At 51.7% G+C, this 21,367-nt stretch overlaps 1 protein-coding gene and 1 pseudogene across 1 annotated transcript; both read left to right on the top strand.

Moving 5' to 3' along the window:
* On the top strand, positions 1–10,684 carry LOC117850893 (cytochrome P450 71A1-like; annotated as a pseudogene).
* Positions 10,685–15,109: 4,425 nt separating this feature from the next.
* LOC117849553 (auxin response factor 14) lies at positions 15,110–20,855 on the top strand. Its single transcript, XM_034731133.2, has 10 exons — positions 15,110–15,707; positions 15,803–15,859; positions 17,022–17,204; positions 17,301–17,385; positions 17,979–18,069; positions 18,151–18,315; positions 18,760–18,876; positions 18,950–19,025; positions 19,547–19,709; positions 19,799–20,855. Exons 1-10 carry the CDS (start codon positions 15,471–15,473, stop codon positions 20,656–20,658), a joined length of 2,034 nt encoding a protein of 677 aa, XP_034587024.1. The 5' UTR covers positions 15,110–15,470; the 3' UTR covers positions 20,659–20,855.
* Positions 20,856–21,367: the final 512 nt, after the last annotated feature.

Raw genomic sequence — 21,367 nt, 5'->3', positions numbered from 1 at the left:
CTGTCTCCATCCTTGGACTGAACCCACGATCGGGCATTGTCATTCATTATTCTGAGGACTGACTCGCCATTTTGGACCCTGAACCTGTACATGTTGTGGCCATGAATCTAGCAGGAGTATAATGACGTACAGTCCTCACGCAACCTAGCAGTTTGGTTCCATAACAACAGTTCGTGGTTGCTGGTGTATGCCAGAGTGTCACACGCTCGCAAAGCTCTGCTACTTATGGCTTCCATTCAGCTCGACTCCAATCTAGTCCTCTCCCTCCTCTTTGTGCTTTCATGTTTTGCCATCGTTACAAGCCCAAACTTATGATAAGTTGTCTAGCTATACTTGTCTAGCTATATATACTGACATACTCTATATATATTATGATAAGTTGATCTTGAAGGTGGAACCAGCAATTTATTCACATTATCATTTGATTAGGACACCAACGAGTATGTTCCGAACAAAGAACAACCATTGAAGGAAATGATGAATATATGACAGATAACAAACTAGCATGCAGCATGTCAAGCAATTAATAAATGCAAAAAGGAGACTGAATATGGTACCTCATTAAGTGAACTTGTGTGCATCCCTTTCTCAGGTGGCTTGAAGCACTAAGTATAACAAGCGATTAAATGAATTCTTAGTATACAAACTGAAGCCGCTCAAAATCACCTTTTATAATCATGGTGAGGTATTCCACTACAACACTAACATAAGAAAAATGTTCCTACTAATTATAGGTTGTCCATCAGCTGAAAAAAAAAAGAACTAGGCTTCAATAGTGATTGAAAATTACAAGCACAAGGAAATGTTCAGTTGGCATCTCAGATTTTAAATTTTGAAGTGTGCGTCGAGAAGTTAAAAATGACTAAGGTAAAGCAGGGCTAAATAGCTTTGATTTCTTTTCGCCTGAAAGGTTTCCAGTGGTCACAGGTAAGGGGACCTTTAAAAGATTATTCACACAATCACTATTGCCTACCCAAATCTGCAATTCGTGTGAGAAAATGCAAATTACTGATACATATAATAAGTCATCTTTCGCAGGCTCCCTGCTCCAATGCCGTACCACTACCATCAGGAAACAGTTTTCATACATTTAGACTGACACTAATATATGTTGGAATTGCTGGTATTGTCCTTAGAAAATAAGACAGCACAAGTCACTTTTAATCCAGAATGGCCTGATGCACGACATAGAAATGCACCAGTGGCATTATTGTTTACCCACCTTATCCACCCTTTGCACAACCAGTTCATGATGCATGCCCAAAACCAACTGAGATTTGATACTCCTCTGAATCAACTAGCAGCCTTAACGTACAACCAATTTGCTACATCCACCACGAAACACACGGTACCATCACGCGAAAAAGCAAGAAACACGAGCGTATTCACTCTTTATAATTACTAAAACCAAGTTCTATCATGAGTTCATGACCTATTACAACCACAGTGATGCGAAACAACGGCACCAGATTTTAGAAATGGCAAGGTTTATGTGATCACAATCGATCCCCATGCAGGCTACTGAGTTAGCCAATAATTAAGTTTATTATGACATAAACCTAAACCAATGATTTGCAAAGAGAAACTACAAGCAGTATATATTAAGCTTTAGGTTTAGTAATCACGCGAAGATTCTCAACCGAAACAATCCTTGGTTTCTCACTCTCAAGTCTCAACTTTACATCTGCGCGTGGATCTCATCGTCCCAGTGTCCCTCTCCTTATCTCCTCACAAGAGCGCCATACTCTTTTTGTTGCATGCGCGCGCGTATCTCGCAGCGCCGTGGACATGGCTCCCGTTCATCTCGACCCTAACCTGCTTCTCTCCGCCGTTTTCGTGGTTTCCTGCTTCGTGATCATCAGAAGCCTCTGGTCAGGCCGCAAAGACGACGGCCGGGTACTGCCGCCTTCCCCTCCGCCGCTGCTCATCATCGGCAACCTCCACCAGCTCGGCCGGAACCACTACCACCGGAGGCTGCAGGCGCTGGCGCGGTGCCACAGCCCTCTCTTTCTCCTCCGGCTCGGCTCCGTGCCTACCCTCGTGGTCTCCTCAGCCCCCGTGGCCGAGGAGGTGCTCAAGACCGAGGACCACGTCTTCTGCGACCGCCCGCTTCAGCACACGACACGTGGCTCCTCTACGACTGCCGTGACGTCGCCTTCAGCCGCTACGGCGAGCGGTGGCGCCAGCTGCGCCGCATCGCCGTCGTGCACCTGCTCAGTGCGAAGCGGGTCGACTCCTTCCGCGCGCTCCGGGAAGAGGAGATCGCGTCCTTCATGGAGCGGATCCGTGCCGCGGGCGGCGCCCATGAGGACGACAACGGTGGAAGAAAGCGCCGAGCTGGGGTCAACGTGAGCGAGCTACTCGTCAGCTTAACCTACACTGTCATCTCCAAGGCGGCGTTCGGGAACAAGCTCGGCGGGATGGAACCCGGGGCGGTCCGCACGATGACGAGGGAGACCAACGAGCTGCTCGAGACGATCGCGGTGAGCAACGTTAGTAGCTGAACTCTTACTCTCATTAAGAGGATGGTACTAGAAGTTGGGAAATTAATTTTCTAGTTTACTTCTCACATAATGCCATGATCAACCTGAGGAGTTAAGGATACATATATATAGGCTGGTGGGTAGTCAAACATATGCTAAGATGCTAGTCTAAGATGCTAAAGCATAAAGCTAAAAAGCTAGTCTAAGATGCTAGTCTAAGATGCTAAGGCATAAAGCTGAAAAGTTAGTCTAAAACGCTAGTCTAAGATGCTAAAGCATAAAGCTAAAAAATCTGCACAAATCTACCCTAGACTTATTCCATCATTCTCCCCCTAAGTCTTGTGCATCGTCTTGTGGGAAAGTTGGACCATGCCGGTCTTGAAGCAAAGCTCAAGGAACTTGATCCTCCCAAGGAGCTTGGTGAGTAGGTCCGCAAGCTGATCCTTGGTATTGATGTAGCTCTCCTTGATGCTCCCTTCCTTCAAGCAGCCTCGGATGAAGTGGTACCTCACCCGGATGTGCTTACTCCGTTCATGGAAAATAGAGTTCTTTACCAGGGTCAGAGCGGACTTGCTGTCCACCCTGAGCTCCACTACTCTAGTGTCTCTGCAAACAATCGAGCGAGCCAGAGCGCCTGAGTCGAAGTGGTGGAGGCCGCTATGTACTCGGCCTCGCAACTGGATAGGGCCACCACCTGCTGTTTGACCGACTGCCAGCTAACGAGGCACTTGCCGAGGAAGAAGAGAATCCGCTCATGCTCTTGCTAGTGTTGATGTCGCCAGCATGGTTGCTATCGTTGTACCCAACGAAGTGTGCCGCTCGGGGACACCTCGGGTAGAAGAGACCGTGGTCGAGAGTCCCCGCAACATAGCGGATGATCCTCTTCACGGCCTGCTGGTGCTCTGTCGTCGGTCGCTGCATGAACCGACTAACGTAGCCGACGGAGAATGCCAAGTCCGGCCGTGTGTGGGCGAGGTAGCGAAGGCTCCCCACAAGATGCCGGTACTACGTAGCGTCCACCTCCACCTCCTCCATCGTGCTATCGCGGCTCAGCTTCAGCCTCTCCTCCATCGGAGTGAGAGCTGGGTTGTAGTCGGTGAGCCCAGCTAACTCTACGACACGCTTGGCATAGGTGGTCTGTCGAAGCGTGATCCCTAGGTAGAAGTAGAGAGGCCCCAGGTCACTCATCTAGAAGGTAGCCTTCATCTCTTCCTTGAACACCGCCACCTCCGCATCCTTGGTGCCGGTGATCACCAAGTTGTCGACGTAGACACCCACTAGCAGGGCATTTCCTCCATTGCCCCACCGGTAGATGGCCACCTCGTGCGGGCTTTGCTCAAAGCCCATCCCTTTGAGCGTGGAATCCAACTTGGCATTCCACGCCCTCGATGCCTGCCGCAAGCCATAGAGGGCTTTGCGCAAGCGTAGCACCTTGCCCTCCTTGCCAGGGATCGCAAAACCTAGCGGCTGGTGCACGTAGACCTCCTCCTTCAAGTCGTCGTTAAGAAACGCCGACTTGACGTCCATGTGATGAACACGCCAGCCTTCTTGGGCAGCCAGCGCAAGGAGGAGTCGCATACTCCATCCTTGCCACGGGGGCGAAGGCATCATCGAAGTCGATCCCCTCCTGCTGCATGAACCCGCGTGCCACCAAACGAGCCTTGTGCTTGACGATGGCACCGGCTTCATCCCCCTTCAGCTTGAACACCCACTTAAGGGTGATCGCGCGGTGACCACGAGGGAGGTCAGCAAGCTCCCAGGTGTGGTTCTGTTAAACCGCGTCCATCTCCAACTGCATCGCGGCGTGCCATGCCGTGTGTCTCTCGACCTCTGCGAAAGACCGGAGCTCGCTATCGTCGCACGCAAGGTGCAACTGTACCTCCAAGTCGTGAGGCACCGGTCCCGGCACCGGCTGGTCGCTGAGGAGATCCCCCATCATACAGTACCGCAACGGCTCACCATCATGGTACGCATCAATGCGCTCCTCGTCGTGAGAGAGCGGAGTAGCGAACTCCACCGGGCTGTGCTTGACATGAGCTGGTGTTGGAGTAGACGTGCCTGGAGAGGTGGCTGTCGGTGTTGGAGTATGTGGCGTCGCCGACTGTGGTGGTGTCGGCGAGAAACTCGTCGCAGCCAGAGTCGTGGCTGAAGAGCGTGGTGCTGCTGGACTAGCAGGCACCAAAGTCGGTGGAGGTTCGGGGACTGGGGTAGGCACGCTTGGTGAAGAAGAGCTGCCTACTCCCCCAGTTCCCTCGAAGTGGACGTACTCGATAGCGAAGTCGTCGTACGTCGGAGTCGAGCCGTCGTCCACTGCCTTGTCCCAAGCCCATCCTCGCCCTTCGTCGAACACAACATCGTGTGCCATGCACACACGCTGTGTCTCCGGGTCGAGAATGCGGTAGGCCTTCGAGCCCTCCGCGTAGCTGATGAGCACTCCCGGAGTGCTCCTGTCGTGGAGCTTGCCGATGTGGCCAAGCTCCTTGGCGAACGTGAGGCAGTCGAAGACCTGCAGGTGGGAGACCACTGGCTTGCGCCCATGCCAAGCCTCGTACGGTGTCCTACCGTCGAGCGCCTTGGTAGGCGAGCGGTTGAGGATGTAGACAGCCGTCACCACCGCCTCTCCCGAGAAGATAGCCGGCATCCCCCTCTACTTGAGGAGGGCCCGAGCCATCCACACAACCGTCTGGTTGCGCCGCTTGACAACGCCATTCTGCTGCGGGTTGTACGACATGGAGTAGTGGCGATGAATGCCCTCATCAGTGCAGTACAACACGAATTTAGCCACTGTGAATTCACCGCCATGGTCAGTGCGCAGCATGCGTAGCTTGCGGCCGCCCTCCGCCTCCACAGCAGCCTGCGCGCACCTGATGGCGTCCGCAGCCTCTTTCTTGCTGCCGTGGACCATCACCCACATGTAGCGGGAGAGGTCGTCGACAAGCAGTAGGAAGTAGTGTCGTCCTCCTAGTGTGGCTGGTGTCACCGGGCCACACAAGTCCCCGTGTACGAGCTCGAGCCGCTCCTTGGCTCGGAAGCTCGCCTTCTAGGGAAAGGGGAGCCGCCTCTGCTTTGTTAACGCACAGACATCGCAGAAACTACTCCACGTGGTCAAGGCATGGCAGGCCTCGCACCATCTTCTTGGCACTGAGCCGCTTCAGGGCCTCGAAGTGAAGGTGCCTGAAGCGCTCGTGCCACTGCCACGCCTCATCGTCCCGACGAGCAACGAGGCAGAGGGGTTGTGCCACCTGCACTTTAAGGACGTAGAGTCGATTTGCACCTCTGGTTACCTTGGCAAGGTGACGATGGCGATCCCAAATCCTCATGACTCCGTCCTTGACCTCCACGCGCGAACCATTCTCATCCAGCTGTCCCAAGCTAATAATAGAGTTCCTTAACGCGGGGATGTAGTAGACTCCGACAAGCAGCCTGTGCTCTCCAAACTCGACGGAGAAGATGATGGAGCCAACGCCCTTGATCTCCACGCCGGAGGCGTCCCCAAACTTGACGGAGCCTCGGACGCCGGTCATGTGATGGGTGGCACCGGTGTCGAGGCACCACCCATTAGTCTTGTCATTGCTAGCGCCGTTGCCGAGGAAGGCGTGTGCCCTCGGCTTGTCAAGGTGGAGGAGAGCTGCTGCGGCCGATGCCGCTGGAGGTGGCTCGATGCTTGCATGTGTGCCAGGAGCAGAGTCGGCTCCTCCTCCGCCTATGCGACATGAGCCTGGCCGCATCTTGGCTATCGACAGTCCTTGGCCCAATGGCCGGTGCCACAGTTGCGGCACGCGTCATCTCATGTCGGCTTGCGCTTGCTAACGGCGCCGCCCTGGGTGCCTCCGCGGGCGTCACCCTCTGCACGTCCTCGCGCCCCAGCCTGGGCGTCTCCGCGCGCCTTGCGTGGCTTACCGCGCTTGTGGCTGCCAGACGAGAAAGAAGGCTTCCCCTTCTCCCTATCACCCTAGCAGGCCTCCCACTGCTCCTGACTGAGATGGAGCTTCCCACCAATAGTGATAGGCCCCGAGAGAGGTTGTGGCTCATCACTGTCGACGACCTTGAGGCGACCTATCGCTTCCTCGATCGTCATCGTGGAGAGGTCCAGCAGAGACTCAATCGAGCGAGCGATCTGCTTGTATTTTTTGGGGACGCAGCGGAAGAGCTTCTCGGCAGCTCTCTCCTCATCGTACATGTCGTCGCCATACTACACCATCTTCTACGGCAGAGTGTTGAGACAGAGAGCAAAGTCATCAACGTCCTCACTTGGCTTGAAGGACAGGTTCTCCCACTCCTTGCGAAGTGCCTGCAGTGTGGGCTTGCGGGCGCGGTCACTGCCGATGCGAGTCGCAGCGATGGCATCCCAGGCCTCCTTGGCAGTCTGCTTCTTGGAAAGCGAGAACTGCATCTTGGGCGGGACTGCAGCGATGAGGGCATCCAGCGCCCGTCGATCCTCATCGTAGTCGACGTCGCCGTACCAGACTACCTCCTACATGTGCCGCACCTGGAGCCTCACCCTCATCACCGCGGCCCACTCGACGTAGTTGGTCTTGGTGAGGGTAGGCCACCCACCACTGGGGCCGACGTCCCTAACAACAGCCTGGACCCTGTGGTGACCATGGCGCCGGTCTGGGGAGGGAGAGCCGCGTTGCCTGTAAAAGCCGCACTCTCCGTCGACCCGCTGCCGCGCCGCCGGTCGAACTCCATCTCCACCTCCAGCTGGGCAGCCCTCTCCCGCAAACGCTGGACCTCTAACGCGGGGTCGATGCGCGGGTCGCACCTGGGGTCGCGGTCGCCACGTCCGCCAGGAGCGCGGCCGTCGCACGCGCCCCTGCCAGGAGCGCCATCGGCACGTCCACGCCCGTCTGGGCTGCCGCCGCCGCGCCCGCAGTGCTATGCGGCTGCCCACTGCGCCGCCCGCTCTCGTGCCGCCTCCCTCGCCAGCTCGAGCTCTTCGTCGGTGCTGCCATCGGCAGAGATAGAGCTGTCGATGCTACAGCCGCGTAGAGCCTCGAGCTCCGCTGCCGCTATCGCTGCTTCTGCTTCAGCCCTTACTGCTGCCAACTCCGCCGCCGCCAGCCTCGATACCCTTGCCGCCGTCATAGCGGTCTTTGCCGCCGCTCGCTCGCGATCCTCTGCCACGGCGAGCTCAGCCTCCTGCCGACGCCGCGCGCTCGAGGCGATCGAGTGATGAGACTGTCCTACGGACATAGTGCGCCACCGGGGGGCTGCTGCGTGGGGAAGAGGCTACTTCTGACGAGCTGCTGCTCGTCTGCGCGAGGAAGAGGAATGGGCAGGGACAGCCAGTGTTCCTGCTGCCGGCTGAGGACGAAGGGTGGCTGGGGAAGGATGTGAGCAGGAGATGTTTAAGCTACAGGATAGTACAGCTCTGATACCAGTTGTTAGTAGTTGAACTCTTACTCTCATTGAAAGGATGGCACTTGGAGTTGGAAAATTTTCTAGTTTATTTCTCACACAATGCCATGACCAACCTGAGGGGTTGAGGATACATATATATAGGCTGGTGGGTGTTGGGAGGAAATATTAACGACCTCCTTATGCCCCTTAAAACAACAATCATGGAGGCCCAGGCCCACCTGCGGTAATGATGATCACCGCCGACCCGGTATGGGCAAGGAGCATCCCACTCTATCTCGCCCGACCCAGGGCCCCGGGGTCGGACGCGCTCGACCCCTTGATGGCGAAACTCCGCCTCGCCCGACCCACGGCCCCAGGGTCGGGAGCGTCCGACCCCTTGCCGCAAGACTCTGCCTCACCCGACCCCGGACGTAGGGGGTCGGACTCATTCAGGCCCACAAGACAAGTATCCGCCTCGGGCGCAGACCAGCAGACGAGGACGCGGATCTCATGGGCCCCCCACCGATCTCGCCATAAATGCTCCGCGGCTCTGGCGCGCAGAAAGGCGCCCGCGCCCCTCGACGTGACTCGCCACAAGTACCCCGGCGGAACACTGTAGCCACGACCGCACAGGCTACAGTGGCCGCGGCGCCCGCTGATTCGCCATAGGGCACCCATTACATGCGTCGACCGGCACAGGAGGGAGCGCTGCCCGTTCTCGTGCTCGACCTATCCGGCGACAGGGATGCGACGTCCGTGTTCCACGGGCCGCAAGCAGGACAACAGGGGTCAGCCATCTCCCCCAACGTGCACGGTTGCCACGGCCGAACACCATCATCATGCCCGGCAGCGACAGTCACCCGGAGGATCGTCGACAGGACCCGGCGACAGCCGCCCTCATCCGATGGCCGCGCTGATAGGAGCCGAAGTCCGGAGCAGGAGGTGGCAGCCCGGGAACTTGGTCCTTCTCCTTGTATTTTACTTACCTAGCTTATCTCTTTTACTTCTCCTGACAACTGGCTCACCTGTAACCCCGGTACCCACCTTGCGCTATAAAAGGAGAACCAAGGACCCCGAGATAGGAGGACTCTCAAGCCAACAGAACCCACACACTCACCTCGCGAGCATCAGTGCACACCCAAGAGACTTGGGATCAGCTCCCTCTCTTGCCTGTTTGTAACCCCTACTACAGACCCTGCGTGAGTAACACGAGCAGCTACTCATACTGGACGTAGGACTTTCCTTGCCCGAACCAGTCTAACCCCGTGTCCTCTCACGCCACCATCCGAAGCCTTACGCGCATAAAAGAAATTTAGTAGCCGTAGTCTTGATCCGCTAATCCTGACAATGACAGCGGGTAGCCAAGCATATGTTAAGATGCTAGTCTAAGATGCTAAAGTATAAAATTGAAAACCTAGTCTAAGATGCTAGTCTAAGATGCCAAGGCATAAAGCTAGCTAGTCTAAGACGCTAGTCTAAGATGCTAGTCTAAGGTGCTAAAGCATAAGGTGGTGTTTGGATATCCCGTGCTAAAGTTTAGCACCTGTCACATCAGGTGTTTGGATGCTAATTAGGAGTATTAAATATAGACTAATTACAAAACTAATTACATAGATGGAGTTTAATTCGCGAGATGAATCTATTAAGCCTAATTAGTCCATGATTTGACAATGTGGTGCTACAGTAACCATTTGCTAATGATGGATTAATTAGGCTTAATAGATTCGTCTCGCGAATTAGTATAGGGATTCTGCAATTAGTTTTGTAATTAACTCATGTTTAGTCCTTCTAATTAGCATCCGAATATCCGATGTGACACTACTAAAGTTTAGCACATAGTATCCAAACACCCTGAAGCTGAAAAATCTGCACAAATGTGCACTAGACTTATTCCATCAAGCGACGTGTTCCCGCGACTGGGCGATGGGGCTCGACGCTAGAATAAAGAGGACGTCGAGCTTGCTCGACGCCGTTCTCGAGGGAGCGCTCTAGGAGCACGAGAAGGGCGGCGGCGGAAACGACGGGGAGGCCGATGACCTCCTCGACGACTTGCTCTCGGCTGTGAAGGAGGGCGGCGCCGGGTTAAACCTGGACAGGACTGATGTCAAGGGACTCGTCATGGTAATAAGCCATACAGTTTCTGTTGACCTTGACTGTCTTCAAGCTGTTACATGCTTATTTGGATGCGTACGCAGGCAGTTCGGCAGCGGTCGCAAACACACCTCAATACAAATTTCTTGATGCAGGACTTCTTCCTAGCAGGCGCCGATACAACTTCCAAGACGATGGAGTGGACGATGGCCGAGCTAGTGAAGAACCCAAACGAGATGGACAGAGTGCAAGCCGAGGTGAGGCAGGTTGCGGGACAGCACGGAAGAGTTACAGAGGATCGACTGAGCGCCATGGCACGACTACAGGCCGCCATGAAAGAAGCTCTGCGGCTACACCCACCAGTGCCAATGCTCGTCCCCCGCGAGGTACTCCACGACACCAAGCTCCGCGGCTACGACATCCCGGCCAGGACCCGGGTCCTCGTCAACGCGTGGGCGATCGGCAGAGACGAATAGTGCTGGGAGGACGCCGACGCGTTCCGGCCAGAGAGGTTTGCGCAGAGCGCCATTGACTACAGCGGCAGGGACTTCCGGTTCATTCCGTTCGACGCTGGGAGGAGAGGGTGCCCCGGCATTGGCTTCGGGACGCGCCTCGCGGAGCTCGCGCTGGCCAACATGCTGTACCATTTTGACTGGGAGTTGCCGGATGGCCAGGACGTCGACTCGTTCGAAGTCGTGGAGTCGAGTGGCTTCTCCGCTGGTCTTAAGTGCCCCTTGACCCTTGTCGCAAAACCCTTGCAAGCATGAATTATGAGACGATGTTTTTTTTGTATATTTGTCTGTCAGGTAATAAGGTGGAAGACCACCTGTAGTATGGTATACAGGTATATAGCTCCTCCAAAAATAAAAGTTATATATCCAGGATTCTAGGGTTGGAAAAACCAACGATTTATGGATTGATGCCACAATTTCTGAATATATACAATTATTATGTAAGAATTCATATATCAAATTGAAGGTTTGGTCATCTAAAAAATGCATGAGAAAGAACAATTGATGGCAGTTGCCGTTGCGGTTGCGGAGCAGCATACACATATTTCTCGGCGATGCGGACTATGATATTAACCCATTTAAAATCCAATGGCCAGCTATAAGCTATAGATCAGTTTTCATGGGCCTTGGCACATGGAACCCATGGACCTTAACCGTTTGCTTGATGGGTTCCATGGACGCTGACAAGACAAACAGCTAGGTGCTCAAGAATTCAAAAAAAAAAAAAAGTAAACTAGGTGCTCAAAAAATCACCAGGAGAAAGAGTGGAAGTCGTGGCTAGTAGGCCGAAGCCCTATATTTATTCAGCAAACAACCAAAGCAGTAAAGGAAAAATCGAACCGTCCCGGAATTCAGATAAAAGTTTTGCTGGTGCGGTAACTTTTGTCTTTTGACCGCTTCAAAAGAAAAACTTTTATCTCTCCAGACCAAATATGTTGTCCCACTTGACCCGGCTCCAAAGCAACTGAAAGGGCTACAGATGCCTGCCTACAAAGCCAGAATTTGGAGACGGACTATGGTTTTCCATAACGACTGCACGCATGAGCTCACGGGAAGATTTTGTGTAGGAATGTAGCCAGCAGCCAGGCCAAGTGCCAACACAGTCTCAAAGATTGCCGTGGTGCAAGTGCAATCAAAGACTGTGAGCATCGGTCGCACATCGGCGTGCACAGGACACAATTACACACAATGTCATCCGCATTTCCGCACGGACCAAGACCGTCACGGCTGCTGCGTTGCTGTTGCTGGTACGTAACGTACCACGAGCAGTGGAGCACGACTGCACGAGCATTGGCCAAAACGACCAGCCCTGGTTGCACCAGGAGCCCCCGACGAACCGAGCTCGCCGGGGCTCGCGACGGGCAGGCCTGAGGCCCCACAACCCAAAAGCCACCGCACCGACCGGTGCTGCTGCTCTGTTCCAGCGTCACATCACTGAAGCGACCACAGTACCGGTCACGGTCGCCGAGATAGGAGCGCTGTTGCATTCAGGTCGACAGGAGGCAGGAGCGGCAGCAGCCGGCCGATCCGCCAGCGGCCCAAGTAAAAAGCAGTCCCGTCCGTTACCACTCTCGTATCACGGGCGGGCCACGCCACGTGAAGCGCGCAGCCGGGGCAGGGAGGGACAAGCGCGGCAGAGGCCAGAGGCCAGAGCTGAGCCGAGCAAAGACGCTGGAAAAGCAGAGCTGTGTCCTGTGTGGCTGTGCGAGCTGCGAGGGGGGCGGGCGACACCGTCCCCCGTGAAAGCCGCGCGACCCCCCCCCCCCCCCCCCCCCCCCCCCCCCCCCCGCCCCCCGCACTGCAGCATGCTGCCGCGTCGCGTCATGTCGTCTGACGCGACCGACGCGCCCCACCAGGAAAGGAGAACCGAGCAGAAGTCTGGACTCTGGAGCCTCGCCGCCGCACGGCAAAGGCCTTTTTTTTTTTAATTTTCTCCGCTCGGGACTGAAGGGCGGTTGAAGGCAGTGAAACGAAACGAAAGCAAAAGGGGTAGCGGAAAAGACGGGGGGCAATGAATGGGCCGAGCCGCTGCTGGCCGTGCCGTGGCGCGGACCGACGGACCGCGCGCGCGGCCGGCCAGGACCACCAGCCACCACACCACCAGCGGCTGCTGTGCTGACGGAAGCCATAAAGTGATGCTGTGCCCGTGAGAGATGGAGTGGGTGGGTGGCTGCCGGTTTTCCATGGCCTCGCGCGTCGGGCCGCGCTGTGCAACGGTGGCGGCGCAGCAGGCTGGCGCTTCCCGCGGTCGGGGTTGCCACCGTGCCCCGGACGGGACGCCGGTGCAGCGGTCGGCTTGACCGCTTGACTAGTCTACCGGGCGTCCAAGCCGTCCAGGCCCCACGTTGCTGTTTCGGTTAACACTTTTCGCTGTATGGGAAAAGGAGGGGGAAATCCAGTAGCGCAAGTGTGCGACTCGGCTGTATCCCCGGGGCCGGGCTCCCCTGCTCCCTCGCCAACGACCTGTCACGCTTCGCAGCACCAGCACCGGCGGCGGCGGCAGGTGGGCGCGACGACCTGTCGCCGGATCCATGCGGCATCAAGGTCGCCGCAACGTCCTTTTTCCCGTGTTCTTGATTCGTTTTCCAGCGAGGAAAATGGATCGCCATTTCGAGCTGACGGCGTAAATCTACGAGTCCAAGTACGATTCAGCGTCCACCTGGCCACCTCTAAAACAGAGTTACATTAGCTTACAATTTACAATGTAGAGGCATGTGTCCAAGAACGTGTTCTCGATTCATTTTCTAGTGAGTAAAATGGATCACCATTTCGACCTCGACAGCATAAAGCGACGATTCTTCTTCCACCTGGCCACCTCTGTGAGGCAAAAACATATTATCCCCCAATCTACAATGTAACGAGATTTCTGCTACGTCGTTGATGAAACATATTATCCCCCAATTTACAATGTAACGAGATTTCTGCTACGTCGTTGATAAAAAGTATTATCCTCATTCCGGAGATCCAAGGGAGGTGCTATATTTTCTATGGTTGTCTGTTTTTTTTAAAAAAAATTATAGGCAATAAAGCGACGAATATAAGTCGTCCAATCTTAATTGAGTGATCTAGTAATCATCTTGCTACTTCCGTTCCATCATGCCTCCTTACCATCCGCCAATATCGCTCCCATCGAAGTTTTCCAAGTTTATATGTCCTACACTCGAACACCCCCAGCTGATATTCCCTCGTTAACCATCATTTCTAAAATCTATTTTCCCTTCTTAATTCTAGAGCTATGATTTGAAAACCCTAGTCACGGCTTTTCTATGAAGGAATTTTTATATGCCGAGCTATGATTCAACGAACTAACATCTAGCAAACTAATATTTAGTGTTAAATTCTTTGTGGTTATAATCACTCGTATCTCAAAATGGTATATACACATACACTATAATCTTTTAATCCTATTTCTACTTATCTCTCAAAACTATCTACTCCCAATAATCTTAAACCCATGTGCAATAACTGATAAAATATTTTTAGATAAATCTGAACAAAGGAGAGCGAAATTTATATTATTCCTAGAAAAATGAGAATACAGGACAATTAACATATATTTTGTTCCCATCAAGATAGAGTGATGGTTTGAAAAAGGAAATGCTACTAATTTTCTTCCAAAACCATCACCCCCGTTTTGTTCGTTGAATTAAGCAGAAATATATCTATTATGAAATATAATTGAGTTTCACATGTTTATCGAATAACATGTCTTTTATCAAAATTCCGTTGTATGGCTTTGCTTGCGTTGCCTCCTTGATCCTATCGATGCCGAGATTGTGGTTCCACCACTGCTTAATATGCTGTCCGTCGGGAATCTTTGGAAGATTTCAAGTATATCAAGATTAGGTGTGATGAGCAAATTGAGCATAGCTCAGCTGGTAAGGTTTCTTGTGGTGGAACCTATCCATCGTCCTCGATTCGGCATTGAATTTAGTATTTTCATGAATTTATTCTATAATTTAATCGGCACTATTTTCCAGTGATAGGTTATGTGGTTGCGTGCGTGTGTTTATAGGGTCGAATGTATATGAGCGTCTGCATCTGTGGTTCGAAAAAAAGATTAGGTGTGACGAAGCAATTGCCGTTTCAGAGTAAAACCACATACTATTCGGTAGCATGCTTGGGCAGTTAACACCACTGCATCGCACGTCTGCGTTCACCTGGACAAGGATAACTAATGGATTCCCTCGTCAAAGCAAGCCTACCCGATTGTGATAAAATAAAAAGGGTCCGAATCTGCCGGTAAAACAAACGAAAAACCTCCTTTACCTTTCCGGAGCGCGACGCTGCCGGGACCGTGCTCGCGAAAGAAGCGAGCAACGCGCACACAAGGCGAAAAGCACCAAACAACAATCGCAATCGAGCGAGCGCGGACGAGGAAAAAGCCACCTTTCCCTCGATAACTGGTCCCGCCGGCGTCCGAGCCGGCGAGAGCAGGAGACATACGGGAACGGTGGCCGCCCGGCCCTGCCCTGTGCGGGAACAGTCTCGGCCCGGCTCGCCACGGCAACAACGGACGCGCGGCGCCCGAGGAGAGGAACCCCACCAAAACCACCACCCGAAAGCCAGCGCCCGCCCGCCCGGCGCCCCGGCCGGGTGCCCCTGCCCCTGCCCGGCTGCCCCCACCGCGGCAACGCCCGGCCCGTCGCCATCCGCCACGCTCCCACCATAAAGTCGCCACGGCCAGTGCCCGTGCAGCCGCAGCGAGAGCGTGGCGGCCGGGGCGGGAACGAGCAGGAACCGCGGCCCGCACGCATCGAAGACGCCGCTGCTGCTGCGGTGGTGGGCTCTGGCGCTGGCGCAGGGGCGTGGGGGACGGGACTGTCGCTGGCTGGCGCAGCCCCGCCCCGGGAGCGGCGCCTGCGGGGGGACAAGCGCATTAATGCCACTGCCGCCTCCGCCGATTTAACTGCCCGCTCCCTTTTCCGCCCTCACCTATCCGGCGCCCGCCCGCCCGCCTCGAAGGTTGCTGCCTGCCATCAACGTGCCGCGCGCGCGGATAAGGCCGACGACGCCGACCGAGCCGAGAGAGAGGAGGCAGATGGGGATCGATCTCAACGCCGTGGAGGAGGACGAGCTGGCGGGGCCGGCGGTGTGCGGGGAGCTGTGGCACGCGTGCGCGGGGGCGGGGGTGGCGCTGCCGCGGCGGGGCGGCGCCGTCGTGTACCTGCCGCAGGCGCACCTCGCGGCGGCGGGCGACGGCGGGGAGGTGCCGGCCAGTGCCGCGGCGCGCGTCCCGCCGCACGTCGCGTGCCGCGTCGTCGACGTCGAGCTATGCGTGAGTTGCTCCGCTGCGTTCGTTCTGGGCTTCTGGCCGCCGTCTGGTGATCTGGCTTTTGTTTCTGACGCCCGGTGCGGTGCGTGAGCGTGCAGGCGGATGCGGCGACGGACGAGGTGTACGCGCGGCTCGCGCTGGTGGCAGAGGGCAAAGTGAGTGCCGCTTCCAACTCTAGTTGATGCTTCATGCTTGGGGTGCTTCTAGAGTTCTAGTTGTAGGCAATTCCTGGGGAAAAAAAGTACTTGGCAGTTAATAGTTGCTCGCGGCGGGGGACGCAGTGTTCCCAGTCAAAAAGGGTCTTAACGATTTGTACTGGGGATGATGGTGATGGTGTCTGTTCCATTTAGGCTTTGCATTTTGTCTGAGGGCTGAGCTTGATATCACTAGCGTTTTTGGTAATCAAGTGTTGGGTACCTCCCATCTAGTATGATTATCGTCACCATTGATCAAGATGGGTTTAGGAGTTGCTCGGAATGATTCGGCTTGGAGGAGTTTAAGAATACCTTTTGGATCAGTTAGTGCACCAAATCAACTGTAGTACATAATCATTGTTTGGTTACTCCTTTTTCGTATTTTCCTTATCATTATTTGTTTAAAACCTTGGATACATATGCTTGATATCAGTTAATAACAAATCAATAATTGATACCTAATAATATACTGCCACTGATCGATATCAGGGAGTGCCGCGTCCATCGCAGCATCACTTGTAGGGAATTAGTTGCTTGTGGTGGGTTCTCGGTGTTCTTATGCAAAGGGTTTGATAATGGTGGTGGTGTGTTAGTGTCTGTTCCATTTACACTTTCGAATGGAAATGTTGGGGACCTTCTCAGATTTCATGATTTTTTTCTTAACTATTGATTAAAATGGGCTTTGGAGTTGCTCGGAATGATTCACTTGGAGGAATGAAGGGTACAAGCTTGAGACCGATTAGTACAACATTATTGTTTATTTTGTTAGAGGCTATAGAAGCAGAACTATAGTAACTAGTCATTGCTTATTTAGTCGTTTGCCTTGTCAGTAATTGGTTATAACTTTGGAGACATAACTTGATATCAACTAGTAACAAAATATTGCTTAGTTACTAGTTTCTTCTCATTTTTTTCTTATTGGTACTTCGCTATAACTTTGGAGGCATACTGCTCCTTCCTTGGTAGTACTACTAGTTGCTGATTGTGATACTAGGAGTTGATCATAGCTTATTTAGGATTCTCATTGTAATGGCCAATGGACAATGCTGGGACCTTACACTATAGTTGAACACAAGAAGGAAAAGACTCACAGGTCTCTGAAAACATTGTTTATTGGACCCAGATGTTTGGCCGAAACAACCATGATCGTGAAACTGAAGTGAATTGTGAGATGGAGGATGGTGATGGAGGAAAGAAGCTACGAACGTCACACATGTTCTGCAAGACACTCACAGCTTCTGATACAAGCACACATGGAGGATTCTCTGTTCCTCGGCGTGCTGCTGAGGACTGTTTTCCACCATTGGTGATACACATGGAGACTTGCTTTAATTTGCTCCTGAATTCCAGATTAGGTTGAATTGCTGCTCTAACCAGTTCATGTTTCTTCTATTCCTTCTAGGACTACGAGCAGCTTAGGCCTTCCCAAGAGCTCATTGCCAAGGACTTACATGGCATGAAATGGAGGTTCCGGCATATCTATAGAGGTATCAACACATGAGCTAATTATTTGGAGTGACTTGCAGGTCTAGTTTCCATCGGATTTAAAATTGATAATGTAACATGTATATAGTGGATACTTCTTCATGTTTCACATGGAAAAGGAATGCGCATACACACCCATCAATGTCATGTGCTTGGTAAATGGTATAGGTGTGAAATTAAGGGATGAAATTGGTCAGTATTAGTTGTGAGTTTGTTAATTGTTGGATCGGGAAGTGTTCATATGACTCAGTTTCTAAAGCAAGAGTTTATTTTGATGCGGTAAGAATTTGATTGGTAGATTGGTCCATTTGCACCGTCAGAGTCTTTCCTGTTTGCTTTGGAAAAAACTAATCGTTGTGGCCATAAAGAAAGAAACACAATTTCGAAAGAGTACCAATAAGTTACTGTCAATAGTATCGGGGAACCTGTTAATGACTCGTGCAAAAATTTTCTGCCTGTCATTGTCCGTGCAAATACTAAGTTTCATACTCATTCCACCTGCTCTTATTATCTGTGGATGCTTGTCAGAACTTGGGACTAACAATCGAAAAGGCCCAAAGGGTTAGATTAGAGCTAAAGATTCTTTCTCAATCAGGTCAACCACGTAGGCATCTTCTGACAACTGGATGGAGTTCATTTATCAATAAGAAGAAATTAGTCTCAGGGGATGCGGTCTTGTTTCTTAGGTAAGCATGTTGGCAATGTGCTAAACTTAACTACTCAGTAGTTTTCCACCTTTCATAAGTGTTCGTTCTTTTCACAAACAGAGGTAATGATGGCGAGCTAAGATTGGGTGTAAGGAGAGCAGTTCCATTGAAAAATGAGCTTCTTCTTGAAGCAGTCAACAGTACCAATTCAAAGCTACGTACACTGTCTGCCGTGGCCAGTTCCTTGGAGAACAGAAGTATATTTCACATATGTTTCAATCCAAGGTCTGTTTACTGTGCACAATATGTTCATTAGATTCTAGTTAATCACTGTAAAGTAGAGGGCATATTCTAGCTAATCACTCTTTGCAAGTACATGGTCCTTCAATCTCACTAATCATTTTTGACTTTCTCACATTCATTTTCTTTGTTGCTCACTGAGTTCTGTTTATACTATTGCTAATAATTTATACATGAAGAAGTATATTGGTTAAGCCAGTTATACATGGTCTTTAAAATTTGGACTTCTGCACATCCAAGGTCATCTGGTGATGTCTGACATGAATTGGATTATATGTTGTATGCTTATTGTGGCATCGCATGTGTGTCTGCACTTCTTATCTCATGCACATTTGTAAAGCACATGTAACTCCTAAAAGCAATGTGTACTTTGGGTATTTGCATAGTTGGAGTAACTTAATTAATGTCAGGTGCTTCTTCCTTAAACAGGACTGGTGCGTCAGAATTCATTGTGTCATATGGAAAATTCTTGAAGGGCTTGAACTATCCCTTTTCGACTGGGATGAGGTTTAAAGTTGGTTTTGAGAACGAAGATGCTAACCAGAGGTCTACACTCTTCAACTTTGGAAATCATTTTTCCATATACAACAGTCTCTTGAATTGTCTTCTGTGTTTGTAGGTCTCATGGATTGATCTCAGGTATTAGTGAAGTTGATCCCATACGCTGGCCTGGATCAAAATGGAGATGTCTCCTGGTATGCATTTTAGATGGGTCCTGTTTATTTTTTCTAGTGAAAGAGTTGTACTCAGTTTTTCCTCTACGTTTCTGCTTGTTGTGGTTTACTGGCTCTACCTGCCAAGCTCTATTAACCCTCTGAACTCAATCTAATTAGCTTGCAATGTTAGTTTACAACTGATACCTGCTAAGTTCTATTAACCTGAATTTGATCTGATTAGCTTGCAATGAACCTCAACAAGTTGGTAAACTTTGGTCCTGGACTTCTGATTCCTGGGGTGGAATTTTAGATCATCGTTAAGGTTGAACCTAAGCTGCCAAGCTGGCTATATACTTAAAGGAGAGAGTGGTTTCTTATCACATATCTTGTCCATAGCTATGGTGAGCTGAAGGTGTAAAGAGTTTTTGTACTTTCCTACACAGTATAAACAGAGATGGATGAGTATTTAAAGAATTCCTTATTTAGAGCTAATCTATAGCATGTTGGTCCTCGGCCTTCTTCATCAAACTGAAATGGTCATCTATTTGCATGATTCACAGGTTAAATGGGATGATGATACTAAGTGCAACCACAGGAACAGAGTATCTCCATGGGATATCGAGGGCATTAGCAGCTCAATTTCAATGACTAATTGTCTTTCATCTGTTTCGAAGCGAACAAAATTGTGCTTCCCTCAAGGTGATTTGGATGCACCAATTCTAGGTAGGTTCCACAACATGAAACTGATGCAAGTTCATAACAGAAAGTTTCCTTTAGCCATGTCCATTTAACCGTTTTCATGAAATATGTAGATGGAAATGGTCATCCGGACTCCATGGAAACTGAATGTTTCCACCGGGTCTTGCAAGGTCAAGAATTGGTGCGCACCAGGACTCATGGTGTTGCATGGTCTCATTCATCAGATACCCCAAAATGCCAAGGCTCTTGTGAAAGGAGATTCTCTGCTGATGTGTGGAACTGCAAGATGAATGATGCAATGAGTGGGTTCCGGCACGGAAATGCCAATGGGTTTGCTTACCAGCCCCTAGGCTTCAGTGAATCTGTCAGATTCTCAGAGGTCTTGCAAGGTCAAGAAATGTCTCAGGCGGTTCCTTCCTTCCTTGGAGCTGCTTTAGATGCTCGCGTACAGAATGGCAGAATTGGCTCGTTCGATTACGTGCATAGATCAACTGTTAGTCAAGGCTATCCTCTCCAGCAATTTAATCTGCCAGCAACAGAAGTGCATTCACCCTCATCTGTTCTTATGGTTAATCAAACCACGGCACTACAACCTGAGTTAGAAGGTATGACCAACCGTGAAGAAGCAAATGGCAGCCGATACGCGCCCATTGCAGTGCGGAGAGAAGCTGAAAGGTGGCCATCTACACAGCAGCCAAGGGCAAGTGGAAATGGAAGCGAGGTTTTCAACACAACTGGAGCCTCAGCTCCAGCAACTGCTGCTAAGCCCGTCGACAGGGGAGTCGGGAGAAGCAGCTGCAGGCTTTTCGGATTCTCCTTGACGGACAAGATCCTGGGAGCAGAGGAGGATGGTGTGAAGGAAGGGAACTACGAAGCGGATCATCAAACCCCACGGGCGCTGGACTTGTTTGGGCACAGCCAATCTGCACCCAGTGCTCTGCATGCTCTCTGCGCAGCTCCCTTGGGAATCTGATGCTGCTTCAGTGTTAGCGGTTAGATTCATGTAATCCTTGAGCCATTTCCGTTGCCTGTGAAAGTTTGGACCATGTGGTTCGTCGAATGAAAACCACATCAAACATCATGTCCAACGTAGGCTACTGTATGCTGATGCATCGTCTCTTAAAATTAGTGACTGCTATTTCCTGCAAAAGCAAGGGTATTTGTTCCCTAGTTTTCGTTGTGGTATACCGTAATACCGACGAAATTGATATGGAATCTGAAGTCCATAACTTGCAGGAAACTAGGAAAGCACCAAGCTATGTCGTCTTCTCGCAGAGCAAAAGAGATCTCCATATGGAGTCCAAGCCAAGATGGAGTCCGCTGCTGCTGGTAGCACGTGGTTTGTCATGGCAGAGTACCACTGGCAGGTGAATGGAACAAAAATGAAAGTGAAACGCGTGCGATGACGCACAGGATCTCACAGTTGCTGCCACGCATCGATCGTGATCAGAGGTTTGGTTGGAATTGGATCCACCACATTTAAACATACGCGGGTATACATTCAGCGGGCACAATGCTGGATTACCATTACCACCGCATCGCAGCAGCAGGCTGACTTGGGCTCTTCAAACCCACACAATCCATGCTAATATGACCGTCTCCTCACGAGTCACGATCATTGATCTGGCATCTAAAACCGGCGACATCGATCGTTGATCACGTTAAACATCGCAGGAGAAGGT

This window comes from Setaria viridis, chromosome 3 (assembly GCF_005286985.2).
Source record: "Setaria viridis chromosome 3, Setaria_viridis_v4.0, whole genome shotgun sequence".
Classification (NCBI taxonomy): Eukaryota; Viridiplantae; Streptophyta; class Magnoliopsida; order Poales; family Poaceae; genus Setaria; species Setaria viridis.
This window is presented reverse-complemented; position numbering and strand designations above follow the sequence as displayed.